The 18,843-nt window shown below is 38.9% G+C and overlaps 1 protein-coding gene across 1 annotated transcript; it reads left to right on the top strand.

Moving 5' to 3' along the window:
- Positions 1–7,096, top strand: LOC143851164 (uncharacterized). Its single transcript, XM_077360505.1, has 7 exons — positions 1–250; positions 388–490; positions 3,867–4,964; positions 5,111–5,173; positions 5,266–5,459; positions 5,686–5,804; positions 6,792–7,096. The coding sequence occupies exons 1-7, from the start codon at positions 248–250 to the stop codon at positions 6,901–6,903; spliced, it is 1,692 nt and encodes a 563-aa protein (XP_077216620.1). The 5' UTR covers positions 1–247; the 3' UTR covers positions 6,904–7,096.
- The last annotated feature ends 11,747 nt before the right edge of the window (positions 7,097–18,843 follow it).

Raw genomic sequence — 18,843 nt, forward strand, 5'->3', positions numbered from 1 at the left:
CACAAAAACTCACCGTTGGAGAGATGGAAAGAGAAGCAGAGAATGGCGTGTCAGCGCGCTCTCTTGCATTTAAATAAAGACTCGTGAACCCTAAAAACCTTCAAAACCCTAAAATCTCTAACCCTAATTCCTTTTTCTCCAACTCCAACTTAGGGTTTCTTCCCCTCGAATACTAGATCCTCAAATGGCGCAACCTAATTGAAGATCTGATTTAGACTCCTCCGTCACAAACCCTAGATCTCCTTCCATGGTTTGTCTCTGCCGCTAATCTCTAACCCTAATTTCTTTGATTTTCAGATTCGTTGGAGAGAATTTTGTCTTTATTTTTTTTGGTACTTTATTCAATATATCTCATTCCTTTTGGTGATTTTATGTTTTGAATTGTAGTTGATTGGGGAAAAGAGGAGTGATGAGAAATCGGAAGTAAGATCGGAGATCCCTAACAAGCGGATCAAAATGCGTGATTTGAATCCAGTGTTTGATTCCAATGGTAATTTTTTAAAGTTCTGATTAATGTTTTATTTTTCTCGAGATTTGCTCTATTGTTTGTTTTTCATTCAACATCCTGTTAGAGTAATTCATTTTATTCAGTTTAGGTGTTAAAATAGATCAGGTTAGGCCTCTTGTTGAATTTGGAGTAGGTTTTTTTTTTTTTAACTGTGTTTAGAGACCCATAAAGTATCGATTTTCAGGGTTGGATTGCAAATTAGATTATAGTGTCATAACAAATACCCTATTTTTCTGATTCTCTTTGAATTGGCATCTGCTGATTTTTCTTTCAAGTGAGGTTTTGTGATCTTAAAGTAAAGGGATAGACAAGAGCAATATTAAAGTATTGGATATGCTTTTATATTTGCTTCATATGTTTTATATGATATGGTTGTGTGTACTAAGCAACCCAATTGCTTTGCGGTTTCCAATTGCAAAACTCGAACTCAAGGCTATGGTGGGACCTAGAGAATCTTGTATCACTAACGATGTTATCTTTTATCAAGGATTCTTTCTTTTTGTGGATAAAAGTAGACACAATATGTTATCTGTCCAACTATGCTGTTTGATTCCTTAGTTCATAATCCAATTCATGTGATTCAATTTAGAACTCAAAATTAACAAGGATCCATATCAGTTGTAGATCCATATCTGTGTGAACCAACCAATTACTCCAATGGCTTAAGCTGTTAGAGATGGCTTTATTTAATCTTTTATACTTTAACACTCCCCCTCACATGTGGCCCCTCTTTTTAGGGTTGGCCTACACGCGGCACATGTGGCCCCTCTTTTGGGTTGGCCATTAGACATGGATTTTTAATATCAAGGAGTTTTGAACCCGAGACCTTTTGCTCTAATACCATGTGAAATAACCAATTACTCCAATAGATTAACCCTGTTGGAGGTGGCGTTATTTAATCTTTTATACTTTAACAATATCAGTTGTATGGTTCCCACAAAGATTAAAAGGCATGTCTCAGGTGTTGGGGAAAGTAAATCTTTCCCTTTTGTATGTGCAAATCAAAATTGGGGTTCTCGTACGATGGATGTGCAGATTTCTCCAAACAAAAATATGATTGGGGATAAATTACAAGCAGTGGATGACCATAAAAGAAAAGCAAAATAGACAGCCAGAAAGAACACATCAATTTATTTGAAAAACCATGGGGTAAATACCAAATCCACTAAGCAAAGAATTAAAGGTGAAAATAAATCTTCTCAAGATATTGTGCTAGGTAGCTCATGGATAACTTCTTCCTCGTCCCCAAGGCCATGTACCTTGGAAAACAAGAGAACAAAGATCAAATATCTCGCCCAAAATATGACATATTCCAAAATCCCACAAAACCCTACAAGAACATATGTTGGTTTTTTTCATACTCGTCTCAAAAGAGACCCACTTATAAAAGGTAAGTCAAACTCCCACTTTTATTATGTTACTTGTTAAGACCGGTCACTGACTTTAAAGCTCCGTTTGGTTGCCAGTTAAAATTTTGTCCTAGGAATAATCTAGTAAAATTTTGAACCCATCCCATGTTTGGTTGCCTTTTAGCACTAGAAGTTTTTTAATCCCACTCTTGTAATGATTGCTTATGTGATGACATGGACTCTTTGTCCCCTCATTTTCTTCCTAGGGAATGATGTCCTATCTCTTTCTCTCTTCCCTCTCTCTCCTCCCTTCCCATATTTGGTAATGACACTCCTAAATTTTGGCGGGAAGTTTTGAAATTGTAGGAAAAAAAAAAGCTAGTTGACTTCACTGTTGGGATTAAAAAGGCCCAGGGTAAAAAAAAGCAAGGAAGCAGGATGCGTACCCAGAGTTGGGGATTCGCGAATCCCCGAATCGCGAATCGGAACCGTGATTCGATTCGAATCCCCGATTCTGGGGAACCCCGATTCCCACTTTATAGGAACCCCAATTCCCAGGCGATTCCCTGCGAATCCCCAGCGAATCCCAACTCCCCACGACTCTCAGCGATTCCCCGGCGATTCTCCGACGAATCCCCGACGAATCCCCGTCGACTCTCTGGCAAACCCACGATTCCCGCTTCCCACCATCCCAAGAGCCTTCGATTCCCGCTTTCGAATCCCGAATCGAATCCCGCTTTCGATTCCCGCCTTGGCAACTTTGAAAAAAAGTCCCAAGAATTAAAAAAAAAACCCAGCAACCAAAAAAAGGAACAGATTTCTTTATGTGTGTTTCCAAAAATAAAGTGACGCTACCTCATATGATTGGCCCACAACATCAATGTTGTTAATGATTTGATTTTATCTAATGGATTCATGAGAGATGAAATGAATATGTAGGTTAGATACTAAGGCCGACATCTTTTCATGTCAGCATGGTTCTAATCAGGTTCATTAAGACATTAAAATGCCAAGTAATGTTATGTATTGACTGGAAATTGATATCTGGTGTTATTATATGCTTTATTTGGACACATCTTATTCTCTCACTAAAGTATTGAGTATTCTTTCTTCTCTTATTGTAATTGAAATTCAATTTTATAATCTGATTTTAATAGGGCCATACAATTTAAGACCTGGTCAGAGTTTCAGAACTTATCTGTGTGTAATCATGATGACGCTGTTCTGTACAAAAATTGACCTTTCAAGGAACTTTGGGTCATTGTTACCTCAAAAAATTATGTAAAGGCTTAGCATTTATTCTTTGTTTTGGAAAAAAATAGTGCTGTGTGTTTATTCAAAGCGGCTTTCTATCATCGTTGCGGTCACTGTTTTAGATCAATTTGAGATCTTCTACACATTTCTCTATGAAAATGAGGGAAGTATCCTAAATTTCTTGGTTGAATTTTAGATATGGTCATCAAATTGGTTCCTTTTATATTTTGGATTATTACTAACACTTCTAAAACTAGGAAGTTGCATAACCAAACTCCTGTCTTTATAATGGGACCCAGGTTCTTTCGGTTATTCACTTAGTCGGTTGCAGTGTAATTTCATTCTCCTTTTTTTCCATAAGGTTTCTTGTCTCGTTCATTTAGTGCTGACTTTTTATGTTGAAGTTTCAACCAAAATCTTGTCTATAGGATGGACCAATGGAATCCAGGTTCCTTTGGTTGGCTATTCATTTAGTCAGTTGCAATGTAGTCTCATTCTTTTTTTTTGTGTTGCAACATTCTTGGTTGAATATCAGATATGGTCATCATATTGGTTCCTTTTATATGTTGGATTATTACTGACACTTCTAAATTAGGAAGTTGCGAAACCAAACTCCTGTCTATATGTTGGAATCTGGGTTATTTCGGTTATTCATTTAGTCTGTTGCAATGTAGTCTCATTCATTTTTTCAGAAGGCTGCTTCTGCTTGATAATGTATTGCTTCTGCTTGTTTTCACATCTCTCACTTCTGACAGGGAGTGAAACCCGACATTTGGAATCTCTGAAGACTAAAGAGGCCATAGCTCCTGCTCATCTCAGTAACAAAGAGGAGACTTCTCAGATTACAGAGGTCCCAGCATCAATGCTGTCAGATGGACTTGTAGATGTAACAAAAAGCCTAAATGATCACTCTCCTTTAGGAGCTGCTGCTTGTTTAAATCTGGGTCTTGTTTACAGCCATAACAAACCTATGAATTTAAAAGATAAAGTTCATCTTGGTAACAAACCCAGCTCTAATGCCACCTCAGCATATGCTGGTGATGTTAGCAAACCATCTTTGCCCACCAAACTTGAGAAAGACCTTGACCTTAATGTTACATCCTCTTCGGGCCTTGGGATTGATCTTAATGCAGATGTACCTAACTTGGTAGAACAAAACCCATTTTATCCTTACAAAAGTTTGGTACTTGAGAAACCTAAAGAGGCTTCAGAGTGTGGGAGCACTACTGGTCCCTTGGAGGAGAATGAACCACTGCGAGTGTGGAACGCAATGAAACAAAATGGTTTCCTTTCATGTTCACACGGAGGCATACCAATTCCAAAGCGGCATGGTCATTCAAGGAAGAGTAAAAACGATATACTAAAGAGAAAGATGGACCTTGCCAAGAAAGAACGGATCAACATGGTCACAAAGATTGCAGCTCCTAGCGGATTGCTCGCTGGACTGAACCCTGGGATCATAAACCATGTGAGAAATAGTAAGCAAGTCCATTCTATAATCGAGGCCACAGTGAGATCTGAAAGGCTTGATAATCAAAATCAAAACAAGTCAGAGAACCAATTAAGAAAAGGAATTAAGGAAATTGATGACAGAGGAGACACTATGTTTTTCAATAGACCATCTATTCCTTCAAGCTTGGACTACAAGGCTGGAATGTATGGATCAGATGTAGAAGAGAGAATTGTCCACTGTGAAGCTGCCGTTGCTTCCAATTTAAACTTGGAGAGTGAGGCTCGTACACGTACACACAAACTGTCATCTGCCTTGACTATGGCATCCGAGAATGCTAGCTCTGGTTCCAGTGAGGAGTTTTCTGCAAACCAAGAAAGTATTACTTCACTTTCTGTGAAAGGTGAAAGTCTTTCCAAACCTTATGCTTCTTTTTCTTTTTTTACCCTTTTCTATACTTGCGTGTAGTAGGAGATGATTGGTAGAAATATAAATTTGAAGAAACTGTAAAAACTCAAACTGATTTGGATTTTTTTTTTTTTTTTTTAGCTGCCATGGTTGCTTCTCAATGGTTGGAACTTCTTCATCAGGACATCAGAGGACGCCTCGCAAGTATGATCTCCTTTTCCCAAAGAATAAAGAATGCGGAAAGAATAGAACGAAATCCTTACATATTGTTCTCATGTTCCTTTTTGTGTCTGCAGCATTGCGGCGTAGTAAGAAGAGAGTACGGAACACTATTCAAAGGGAATTGCCTTCTCTAATGTCCAGAGAATTTTCGTCCAACCAAGAAAATGACTCACATTTCAAAAATGCGACTCCAGATATGCATATGGCAAGGTGGAAATCCCTTTCCAATCAGATGGAAAAGGCATTATCTGAAGAGGGAAGACATCTAGTAAGTTTAATATGAATAGTGCTGGATTACTGTCATTGCTTTACTTTTTAAGCCATAGTTATTTGTGTGACAAGAGATACATTGCTTCTAACACCATAATAGGTTTTTCATTCCACAATTTTAGGCCATTACTCTCTTATTAATATCCTTTTTCACCTGCATTTTAGAGTTGTATGCTCATGTCAGCTAGTTTCATAAATCCTTATTTGATTTGTCATTGATTCAGGAAAGCTGGTTGAAACAAGTGAAAGAAATGCAATCACATTGTGAGCTAGGCCTGCAATTTGTGAACATTCCAGGCACAGATGTTTTCCAACAGCTACACTCATCAGGAAATGACTACAGGTATGACAATTTTCTCCAATTAAAAACTAATAGTTATAATTCTTGTTGATGCTGTTATTTATTATAAGAACTGTAGCATAATGCTGTTCGTGGTGGTGGTGCGATATGATATGACACCAGGTCACCAGCACCCTGTTATTGTAGTCATTTGCAATTTGGCTATCATATGCATGTCATGTCAATACTCTGATTAAAAACCCCTTTGTCAATTCTCAACTTACTTGAGTCGACTCCCATTTACCTTGGCTGAGTTCTCATCCGAGTTCAAGCTTTGCCTCCATGTTTCATAATGCCAATGCTGGTCAAAACGTGGCCAAAGAAAATTCTAGTCAACATGACACGACGTGATCTGAGAACTCAGTTGACGCAGTCATAACTCAGGAGAGTCAAAAGAGTTTCTAATTGACTTTATAGGGCAAAACGCGGACTCGAACAAGAACGTGGCCACGGTAAAACGTGGCCAAACAGCATGACACGACGTGATCTAAGAACTCGGTTGACACGGTCATAACTCGGGAGTGTCAAAAGAGTTACATGGCCACGGTAAAAGGGAGTCGACTTGGGGGAGTTGACGATTGTGCGAGGGAGTTTTGAAACTATTGTTGGCCTAGGCAGGTTACTAGACCCAGTTCGGAGGTTGGTCGCGTGGTCCTAGGCCTTGTGCCAGCAATGCCCTCTGAACTCTAGCCTAATAAAGATAATGGTAGCGCCTTTCCATCACCTATATATTTTGGGATAGTTGGTAAGCACCACAATCCTACAACTATGTTTTGTCCTACCTAGTCACCTATTTTTTTGTCCTACAACTATATAGTTAATGAAAAATTGTTCCGTCAATTATTGCCTCACCCGAGTCGATTCCCTTTAACCGTAGCCAAGTTCTTATCCAAGTCCAAGTTTTGAAACTGTGCCTATAAGCTGAGCTGATTGCGCATCTTAGTTATTAAGACTTACCACATAAACTGATCATTCTTTTGTCTTTAACAGATCAAAGAATGCAGATGCTTTGGAGAGGGAATGTGCTGTAAGGGCAGCGGCAGCCTCCATTTACTCAACATGCAATTTTGTAATGAAAGCAGAGAATGTACCCTGCTTTTAAGCGGATCAATCACCTTGGATGTCTTCTAATTTTTATGATATATTTTCCTCCCTTGTTGGGCAGTGATTAACCAGTAATTTAAATGTTTAGGTACATTTCCCTGTGCCATTATTAAGTGTTAAGCTGAGCATACTATGTCATTTGTATATGAAATGATGAGCCATTTTCTTCTATTCACTATCTTATTCCAACTTGGATTTTCTTTCAGATTGTGAACTGATAGTCTTTGAACTTAATCAATTAGTTGCACAGAATATCATAAGAAATATCAATTTCTCTAATTTGAGATTACTTATCAGCCCCTAGTTTCATCAAGTGTGGAAATTATGCTGTGGTTCAAATTTCATTAGTAATATCATGGAAAAATGGGGAATGTTGATAATGACACTCTTTATTTTGCTCTCTCATTAGCTAGTGAAGACTCATATTCCCCAATAAGCTATGGACTAAAAATCAATACAACATATTGAATTGTTGATGAAGAGAAAATGAGGGTTCTTGACTTCTGATGGGTTTGGCATGTTTTTATTCAAACGGTTCTTTTTGTAGGTTTTCAATAAGAGAAGAAGCTTATTGGAGATAAGATTAGTGGACGGCCAAAGCATAAGACCCAACTTGCAGGAAGAAGGTTATTGGAGATAGTATCAGACACTTCTCTTATTCTCTATGATTGAGGGCCATTTAGAATTTAATAAGGGAGATTACGTCCCCCACGCCCAACATGAACACGCTTTTTGACGTCAAATCACCCTACAAGTGGGGCGCATAATCCTACCAGGGTGGGGGGGGGGGGGTCTGAAAAAATCGTCGTCCTAAAATAAATAGTGAGTAGTACCATCAAGATCAAAAACACAAATAAGATGAATTTCTTATGAAATCTAAGTTAAAGATTTAGTGGTGGTTTACATCTTTTGTATTATAAATACCTAGGTTAGATTCAATTTGTTTGGCTAATATGATTATCCGGTCCTAATACTGGACTAGAAGAGGAACTTAATGGTTGTGCTTAATACATTATCCATATTCTAACTAATGGTTCGCTAGGATTGCCCAGTCCTAATGTCACAGAGGAGAAATTTTGTGCCTTTAATAAGTGACATAAGGATGGAAATAATTCAATGTTTTAAATCATAACTTCAATGACCAAGGAGTTGCAAATGCAGCATCAAGGGTTATGCACATTGAAGGTGTGAAAGTTAGAAATTATTGGTTTTCGTCCACACATTTGTGGGATCCCCTCATTCTTCCTAATAGAGGTGGGTTTGTCTACTTGAGTGGAGTTTTTTCAGGTATGGATACTTCAAGGCTAACAAGATGAAATCCTTTAAAAAGTACAAAGAATTCAAGAAGTGTTTCTTCTCAGGCACCTTACAAAAGTTTTGTTGGATTTAAATTCTATTTGATTTCATGCTCCAGCTTTGTTATAATCTTCTCAGGATATTAAGTGCCTCATATTGAACGCAAAGAGGGTGCTTTTGTTGTGAAAATTAGAATTGTAAAAGAGGACTTCCTTGTTTAGGCATATGGCAAGAAATCTTCTTTGTCATTCTAGGCATGAATTTGCGCTATTTGATACCCTTACAAAATAGCTGAATCATCTGATTACATATTAAATTTTGATCTTAGCATAACTTTGAGCTATATGTTTTAGTCATAGTTATCAAATGCATTTGTCAGTTTGCCCTGCTTGCGTATAATCATGGTTGAGTTGAGATGATAACTGCATTAAATACTGTTCATGTGCTTATCAGCCGGATGAATTGGATACCCCCACCTAGCCATGGACCTGATTTTGGAAAAATATTATTAGTTCAGCTATGCTTTGATTGTTACGAAGCCTGATTTGCCGCTCATTTCATTTGTCTTACAAAGATTCTGTGCAAAGTGATAATATTATCCTAAGTTCTTTCGGAGCCTGTCTGAATTCTTTTTTTTTTCCCACCTCACATTTATGTTTTGTAAATCATTTATAGGCATATGGTTGTTGTCCCATATGTTTCACACCTCACACTTATGTTTTGGAAATCATTTATAGGTGTATGGTTGGTATTCCATATGTTTCACACCTCGCATTTATGTTGTGTAAATCATTTATAGGTGTATGGTTGATGTCCCATATGTTTCACACCTCACATTTATGTTTTGTAAATCATTTATAGGCGTATGGCTGCTACCCCATATGTTTCACACCTCACTTTTATATTTTGCAAATCAGTTGTAGGTGTATAGCTGCTGTCTCATATGTTTTCACACCTCATAATTGTGTTTTTTTTTTTATAGGTGCATAGCAGCTCTCTTTATTTTCGTATTAGCAGCCCTCACTTCATTTTTATAATAATAGCCTGTCATTGTTTTGTTCAAGCACACACAAGGCATTATTTGGTTGATTGTTTGCTTTGTCATAAGCTGCATAGGCTATTCAAATGAGGTTTATGTTATCTAGATTGCAGAATTCCTTGGTTAGTTGAAGGTGCAAGTAAAGGCCAATGAATGAATCTTTACCTATTATCTTTAAGTGAATCAGCAGACATGTGTTGTGGCAATAGGTTTATGTTAGTTGTGTTACATTTACTAACCTGGTTTGATTAAGTTTTGGATAAGCTTGGTCTGTTGAAGAATGCGAGTGTCTTATCAGTTTGGTTTTCGATCTTCATAAATTTTAGTGTAGTATTTCTTCCTTTAGAAGACTTTCCTAGTCTTTTATACTTGAATCATAGATAGTAGTTCCCTCCATTGCAAAGGGCGATGAAGGCGTTAGCCCAAGCCCATCTTTAGGGGACTTGCTCAGTCCAAGTAGAGCTCCCCTCCTTTGTATATTAGACTTTACTAGTCTTTTAGACGCCTTTTAAATATCCATTCCTTCTTCATTGCAAGGGCAATGAAAGAATCACTTAAACCCCCATTTAGGAGACCATGGTGGTCTCATTAACGAGTAACATTAGGAGACACGCTCTGTCTCGCTAGGCGGCTCCCCTCTGGGGACAAGCCTCGTTGCTTGGAGCCTCTCCCTTTAGGGACTCAACCTTGGTTTTGTGAAGAGAGCTAGCTCATAGGAGGCTTACCTTGCCTCATTTATGGAGCCTCTATTTGGAGACAAGTCTTGTCTCATTTAAAGAGAGTTACTTTTAGGAGGTTTACCCAGCCTCATGTTAGAGTGGTCCCATCTTCTAACGAGTCTTTGACTTATTTGCCTTCTCTGTTGGTAGTGCTATTAGAGAGTCCCTGACTCGTTTGCGCTCCCTTTTTAGTGTGCTTAGTTAGAAGTTTTTTCATTAGAGACTAACTCTGTCTTATTAAAGCTTTGCTTACTCGGGTTTTTAGATCGTTTTCTCTGCTCTTGGGGCTTATTTACTTGTTGTGGATCGTCTTTTTGAGACGCTAGTTGCTTATTCGGGATTTTTCCTTTAGATTTAGGGCTTTGCCCTAGTTTGTGGTGTTACTTGCGTGTTCCCTTTAAGAGTGAAAGCATTTAAAGGTCCTAAAACATTGAAGAATTTTAAAATCTAAAAATATTAGAAATTTGAAACTCAAAAGCATTTAAAAACTTTAAAAATATCAAAAACATTTGAAAAACATTAAAACCGTTAAATCATTTGAAGTGTTAGGTTTTAGTTATGAGAGTTCGTTTTGAACTACGTTGGCTTGATCCTCTTCCACGAGGTACGTAGTGCAGCTTGGGATCCATATCCCAAGTCCAGCCAAACTTTGTAAATAAATCATTCGAACTCTTTCAAAAAGTACAAAAATATTTCATAAACCTGTTTTCGAAAAATCTTCCTCTAGAGTTAGGACTTTGTCCTAAATAGAGAGTTTTAGAGTTAGCGTCTAGTCTTTGATTTGTTGTGTGCTTGTTTGTGTTTGTTTTAGAGTTAGGGGTTTGTCCTAGAGTTATAGGAGCGTCTCCGTCCGGTCAGTTGGCGATCCACATCGCCGACTGATGACTAGAATAGGATGCGTTAGTCCGCCCTTTGTTTTTCTTAAGAAACATAGCCTAGTTACACATAGGTTGTAGGAATCACTTGCATTAGCTTAGGGCTAACCTGCATTTAGTTATGGCATATAGGGTGTCCTAAAATCCACAATTCACTGGAATCTAAATGATCGCTCAAGAAGCTTTAATAACTTGTCCGGTCTTTTAGATCGAGTCTAGGATAGAGGTCTAGGTGTCTTAGGCATCATAGTTTAGAATAGGTGCGAAGAACTACGTTGCTCTGATTCTCGTGGAGGCGGGGATACGTAGGCTTCTTTAGATGAATATCAGACCATCCAAGGACTCAGACTCAATCATTAGAGTCTTAGGATTTGTTGTGTTATGTTATGTATTTTTATTGTGTTATCTTATTTTCATGTGCATACCTTATATCTTTAGCTGTAGCATGCACGTGTTTGTCCACCAGAACTTAGACACCCATTAGGCATGTCACACGTAACCTAGCGATGCTTAGGTGACACGCTTCTTTAATTTATGTTGTGTATGCTTATTATTTCATCCCCGAGTCATGCATGATTAGTTAGACGTCCACTCGGGGATATTTGTTCCTGTTTCACATGATTTTCGCCCGAAACTCTTCGAAGTTAATAATAAATGGCATAAGAGACCAAGTGCTTGCACTCGGACGAATTTGGGGGTGCTCTTCGGACCTTCCCCATTCGTAATTAGGCACGGATCTTTATATCTCTAATTATCCGTTGCAGACAGAACATTTGTTTTGGTTCCATGGCGTATCCATAGATGGCGACTCTGAGTTATTTTTAGGTATATCTTGGTTTCGAGCCTTGGCTCCAGATCAAGATGTATCTCATTCGTTTTGTATCGTCATTCATGCTATGCTGTGAGAGTGGCACATATTTTGAGAGTTCTTTGGTAGAGCTCTCCTTCACATTGTGGAGATCTTTAAGGATTGCAGGGGGATCTCGCGTCCCTCGTCGCACTCGTCCTCTCGGATCGGGGTCCACAGGTACTTTTAGAAAGGTTTTTCGATTACCTATCTAAAGAGCCCAAGATTACACGATTTGGACTTGATTTGGCTAAATTATAGGCATTTTACGGATATGGCATAACTATATTACATGACTATTATTTTAGGAATATTTTAGTCATGTTTCTACTTTTATTTATGTACGTTGCTTTAGTTAGAAGATTAAGAATAATATTTAGGCATGTATTTAGGGTTGCTATTCTTAGGTTTGGCCTCTTTATATAATGTAATGACATGAGGAAAGAAAGAGATAGATTGAATAAAGTTTATTTTTGGGACATCACTCGTGAAGAGAGCATTGGCTCTTTCACGTGGGTGAAGGAGCTTCGCTCTTTTCACGTATTATATTGGAGTTTTTCTCCAAACCGCGGCATGGGTTTTCAAACCCCCGCAAGATTATTTAGTCGCTTCTTGTGGTGATCTTCATCTTGGTGTTGCTGCTCCACGCTCCCTACATCAATATTAATCTAAACCTAAACCTAAAATTCTAATGATAATTCACAAAAAAATTACAGGGGGGATGCGGGGGGTTGTCTACGTTGGTGAGTTCGAGGGAGACTGGCCAGAAAGATAAGCAGCCAACGGGAGGGATACCCAGGGGGGAGAGAGAGAGAGACAGAGACAGAGAGCACTCGGGTTTGCTTAAGTTGCCTTTTTTGGCTTCTGTAGCAAATAATAATATTTAGCCACCCGTTGTCAGAAACATAGTTAGCAAAACTCCGTTTTAAACTCCCTTTTTTGAAAAAAACATATTTTATTGGTGAGCCGTTTAGAACTCCTTTTTAAACTTTCACAACGAATAAAACTTTCAAATGCATTTTAAACACGTTTTTTGGGTCAAATTTCCAATACCCCCACCATATTTTGTAAATGACAAAATTATTTTCTTGTGTTTCCATTTTTTTGCTACGTTTTTTGAACCAGTACCGTATCAAACTCGAATTTTTGCCGTCCTGTTTTTTGGCGAATCACGTTTTGCTAACTATGGTCAGAAACCTGTAGAGCCTGCTGCGGGCCAATTGATCAACGATGTAATTCTTGATTCTATGAATGGAATAAAGGACTCGTTTCAGTATCTTCCTGTATCTATTTCTGCTTCTCAAATTGATAAAACTAATCACAATGATCAAAACTCCCCCTCTTATGAGGATGCCGACGAAACTCCCCCTGAGATCAAACACATGATTACTCAGGAGGAGCAATGTCGAGCTAAACCACTTGAAGAAGAAATTGAAACCGTCAACATAGATGATGAAACCTTAATCCGGGAAATACGGATTGGCAAAACGTTATCCCCGGAGGAGCGTGAAGAATTAATCACTTTGCTTAAGGAATACAAAGAAGTTTTTGCTTGGTCCTATGATGACATGCCGGGATTAAGTGAAGACATCATCCAGCATCGTCTTCCCCTAATCCCAGGTGCCAAGCCCAAAAAGCAAAAACTTCAAAAATTAAAACCAGAATGGGAATTGAAAGTCCATGATGAAATCAAAAAGCTATTAGATGTGGGCTTCATACAAGTGGTTGAATATCCCGAATGGCTGGCTAACATAGTACCGGTGCCCAAGAAAGATGGAAAAGTCAGAATGTGCGTGGATTTCAGAGATTTGAACAAGGCAAGTCCCAATGATGACTTTCCTTTGCCGAGCATTGATCTCCTGGTGGATAATACAGGTGGTCATGCTTTGTTATCCTTTATGGATGGGTTTTCCGGATATAATCAGATCAAGATGGCCCCTCAGGACATGATAAAAACTGCGTTCACCACTCCATGGGGAACGTATTGCTACAGAGTGATGCCGTTTGGGCTGAAGAATGCTGGGGCAACCTATCAAAGGGCGGCTACCACCTTACTGCATGACATGATTCACAAGGAGGTCGAAGTTTACGTCGATGACATGATTGTTAAATCTAAGACTCGACCAGAGCATGCCGTGGTCCTGAGAAAGTTTTTCGAAAGGATCCGGAAGTATAAGCTTCGCTTGAACCCGAGCAAGTGTGTATTCGGGGTTACTTCAGGGAAGTTGTTGGGGTTCATGGTTAGCAAAAGAGGAATCGAGGTAGATCCTCAAAAGATCAGAGCATTCCCCAGCAGAGTTGCCATCCTGTGGACCCACGATTTGAGAGAGGCAGGGGGACGTGCCCCCCCTAGAAAGTGTGGACCCCGATCCGAGGACGAGTGCGAGGGAACGGGTCCCTAACACCATCTTCTGGATCATCCACGTGTGAAGGAGAGCTCTACCAAGGAACTCTCAAAACGGATGCCACCCTCATAGCATAGCACGAGTGGCGATATAAAAAAGAAAGAGATATGTCTCGATCCGGAACCGAGGTTCGAAACCGAGACATACCTGAAATAAACTCAGAGTCGCCATCCATGGATATGCCATGAAACCCTAAAATCAAATCCTCTGTGCAATGGATAACCAGAAATATATATGGGTTCGTGCCTGATTACGAATGGGAAAGGTCTGAGAGCACCCCCAATTCGTCCGAGTGCAAGCACTTGGTCTCTTATGCCATTTTTAGTAACTCCAAAGAAGTTTGAATAAAAATCATGTGAAATGGGAACAATCCTCAGGACTCGTCTACCTAAGCATGCATTTCCTGAGGATAAAAATAATAAACACATATAAAATAAAATGAAAGATGTGTCACCTAAGCATAGCTAGGTTATGAGTGACAAGCCTAATGGGTGTCTAAGTTCTGATGTACAAACACATGCAAGCTATAGCTAAAGGTATAAGATCAGTACAATAAAGTAAGAAAACATATCAAATCCTACAATAACAGCACAACAAATCCTAAGACTCTAAACGAATTAGCCCGAGTCTTCGGATGGTCTGGTATTCATCCAAAGAAGCCTACGTATCCCCGCCTCCACGAGAATCAAGGCAACGTAGTTCTTCGCGCCTATTCTAAGCTATGATGCCTAAGACACCTAGCCCTCTATCCTAGACTCGATCTAAAAAACCGGACTAGTTATTAAAGTTTCTTGTACGATTATTTAAATTCCAGTGAATTGTGGATTTTTAGGACACCCTATATGCCCTAACTAAATGCATGTTAGCCCTAGGCTAATGCAAGTGATTCCTACAACCTATGTGTAACTAGGCTGTATTTCCTAAGGAAAACCAAATGTGGACTAGCGTATCCTACTCTAGTCATCACTCGGCGATGTGGATCGCCGACTGACCGGACGGAGGCGCTCCTATAACTCTAGGATAGACCCTTAACTCTAAAACAAGCACACAGCAAACAAACAATCAAACCACCTATCAAAAGAAAAACCCTAACTCTAAAACTCTCTATCTAGGAGAAACTCCTAACTCTAGAGGAAGATCTTTTGAAAACAAGATTTTAAAGGTTTTTGAAGAAGGTTTAAAACATTTATTTACAAAAAAAGTTTGGCTGGACTTGGGATGTAAATCCCAAGCTGCACTACGTACCTCGGAAGAGGATCAAGCCAACGTAGTTCGAAACGAACTCTCTACCTAACAAACACTTACAGCAAATCAACTATTTTTTATGTTTTAAGTTTCTAATATTTTTGAGATTTTTAATGATTTCAATGTTTATGGATTTTAAAATTTCTGATGTTTTCACCCTTTTGGCCAAAGACCGGAGGGAAAATACAAAAAAACAACACCCTAGGGACAAACCCTAGGGTGAATAAGGAAAACTATGCTCTAATAATACCGTTATAAGAGCAAATGAGTCAAAGACTCTCTAATAACAGCACAAAGGAAGCAACCGAGTCAAAGACTCTCTAATAAAAGCAACTAGATGATAAATGAGTCAAAGACTCTCTAATAAGAGCAACTGGAGGATAAATGAGTCAAAGACTCTCTAATAAGAGCAACTGATAACACTGAAAATGAGATAACGGAGTCAAAGACTCTCTAAAAGAAATGGAAACACGATTCAAAGACTCTCTAAGAGAGAAGAAAACACGAGTCAAAGACTCAACTGACAACAACTAAAGGATATACGAGTCAAAGACTCTCTAAGAGATGAAAACACGAGTCAAAGACTCCACTGACAACAACTAAATGATATACGAGTCAAAGACTCTCTAAGAGATGGAAACACGAGTCAAAGACTCCAAAAACACCGACTAAAGGATATACGAGTCAAAGACTCTCTAAGATATGGAAACACGAGTCAAAGACTCCAAAAACACCGACTGAAGGATAAATGAGTCAAAGACTCTCTAAGAGATGGAAACACGAGTCAAAGACTCCACTGATAACAACTAAAGGATACACGAGTCAAAGACTCTCTAAGAGATGGAAACACGAGTCAAAGACTCCAAAAACAACAACTAAAGGATACACGAGTCAAAGACTCTCTAAGAGAGAAAGATTGAGTCAGAACTCTTTAATAACAACACCTGAAAGACAAATGAGTCCAAGACTCTCCTACAACACTACTGAAAAGACAAATGAGTCAAAGACTCTCTAATAACGCCACCTAAAAGGCGAATGAGTCAAAGACTCTCTAATAACACTATCTAAAGGATGAATGAGTCAAAGACCCTCTAATCAAGGCTGACTCCTATGCGAATGGACTATTGACTAAGGAGAAGCTTACAAGCAAAAGGAATAAGAGACCTTGTGCATATTTGGCAAAGGTAAAAACACCTAGCCGGGCCGGACAGCTACCTAGCCCTAGGGTGCAACAAGTGTGCAACCCAATACCCATAAGGGTAAGGGTATGAAGCCAAGCCGAGTAGGGTGTTCTTCCAAAACCAAACGGCGCACAAAGAGGAGGTTTAGCAAGAGAATGAGACCGGGCGGGTCTAAAAGGAAATAAGAGACCTTGTGCATATTTGGCAAAGGTAAAAACACCCAGCCGGGCCGGACAGCTACCTAGCCCCCAGGGTGCAACAAATGTGCAACCCAATACCCATAAGGGTAGGGGTATGAAGCCAAGCCGAGTAGGGTGTTCTCCCAAAATCAAAAAGCACACAAAGAGGATTAACGAGAGAATGAGACCGGACGGGTCTCCCAAACACACACAAAGATGGGCTCTAAACAACCTTATCATTGCCCCCAAGGGGTAAGCAAGGCTAAGACAACTAATTGACCAAATTGGTCTCTAATTAACAGAGGAACAAATTGAGGTGCAACCTCAGAGAGGATTCTACAAATGAGGCTTGCCTCCAAAGGAGGATTGCCTAACGAGACAGAGTATGTCTCCTAGTACAGGTTCTATTATCTAAAGAAGTCTAGAAGACTACGCTAGTCTATCCAAAGAGAGAAGAAAAAGGTTACCAAGTAAACTCAAATTTCCATTCAATTATTATAAAAACAAATCAAATATCCGCAAAGTAAGATCTACAACTAAAGAGTGCACAACATGTAGCAATCATAAAATGATAAACAACATTAATTAGTCCAGACCAGCCGTTGGATAGCCTAATAAAGTAAAACAATATCAAACACTTCAAAGCCAACCACAAACCCCAATACGGGGACTCCAATGAAATCAGATGATGCCAAAGTAATCATCTGATTTCCTACACATATAATATTTCTACAGACCGCCTTGAAATCAGACGATATTCGTGTCAAGGACATCGAATAGTGCAAATCATCTGATTTCCTTCTTCAATTAAACCATTTATTTAAAATAAAAAATAAGTATGATAAGCTTTCAAGATAGTCTTACCTGAACAGTCCATTCATCTTCAGAACCTAACTCAAAACTTAACATAAAAGAAGAATCTTAAATTTTCAACAAATTATACAAATGCATGCAATGATATTTCTGATTTTTATAAATTTTGGTGCATAACAGGGGGCATCAACTTGTGCAGATTCAAGATCCTTGAAACCTTAGGAATAACCCTAAGCTTCCAAGTGCGACATACAGTTCATTAACCAAAGACAAGTAAATGTAACAATAACGATCACATTTGATGGCTTCAATCAAGCGAGGATTGGAATATACTCATGTCAGGAAAAAGTAAGAATGAATTTGTACAGAGTACTTCGATTTCCATTCACACTACTTCACTTCGATAACAACCCTCAATCAACTGGAAGAAACACTTGCACAAGAAAAAACAAGCCTCGTCTAATTCTCTTTTGCAAAACAACAAAGGCAGGAGGCACGAAATCATGAAATTCTTATGGGCACCACAACATTGAACATAAACTTTCTAGTCTTAAATCAGCACTCAAGAGAATTACACTTTTTAAGCCATGAAATGATTACCCAAACACCAGAGAGAACTATAACCATACCTCATTTAGCGACCATTAAAGAGAAATTATCACAGATTGTCAAGGAAATATAACTAATCTCAAACAATATATGATGATACACCCTCAAATAATCATCTAAAAAAAATGAGCCTAGAACATAGAATAATAACCCTAGATCCAATAGAAACGATATCCCGGTATCGTCAAACACACAAAGGCAACTATAGATCTGAGCATCCCTCATAACCACACAACATTGATAGAAAAAGATATCCTCAGATCAAGAAAATAATGAAATTCAATAAGATCTCAGTAATTCTTACCTTTTTCTCAGAATCGGTGAACTTTCCCTCGCAATTTTCCAAGCAATTGAACCAAATAGCAGAGAGCCACCGGATTTGCAGTAGCTTTGACCGGAGAAGATTAAATCTGACCTAATAAAGGCCAGATTCAAAAGTATTTGCAGTTGGATCCAAAGGCTTCCGACCGGAGAAGATGGACGATCGGAGGAGATGATCGGAGAGAGGAAATCGGTTTTCCTCTTCTCAGATCTCTCTTTCTCTTTGATTCTCTCAACTCCTCCCGGAAATGGCATAGCGGCACCATCGGGGAAATAGCGGTTGCCGGTCAAGGCGGGAAGATTGCCGGAGATGGGGAGCATGATCGGAGAAAAAATTAATGCCGCAAACACCTCAGATGAAGAGCACGCTTGTAATCGGAGTTTCCAATTCTCAGATCAAGGAGAAAAT

Source organism: Tasmannia lanceolata, unplaced genomic scaffold (genome assembly GCF_043159265.1).
Source record: "Tasmannia lanceolata isolate RefF3 unplaced genomic scaffold, GAP_Taslan_0.1 ptg000018l, whole genome shotgun sequence".
In the NCBI taxonomy this organism is placed as follows: Eukaryota; Viridiplantae; Streptophyta; class Magnoliopsida; order Canellales; family Winteraceae; genus Tasmannia; species Tasmannia lanceolata.

Coding starts and splice junctions, on each gene's coding strand:
- LOC143851164 (XM_077360505.1), top strand. Junction 4,965..5,110: donor TACTTCACTTTCTGTGAAAG/GTGAAAGTCTTT, acceptor TTTTTTTTTTAG/CTGCCATGGTTGCTTCTCAA. Junction 5,460..5,685: donor CTGAAGAGGGAAGACATCTA/GTAAGTTTAATA, acceptor TCATTGATTCAG/GAAAGCTGGTTGAAACAAGT.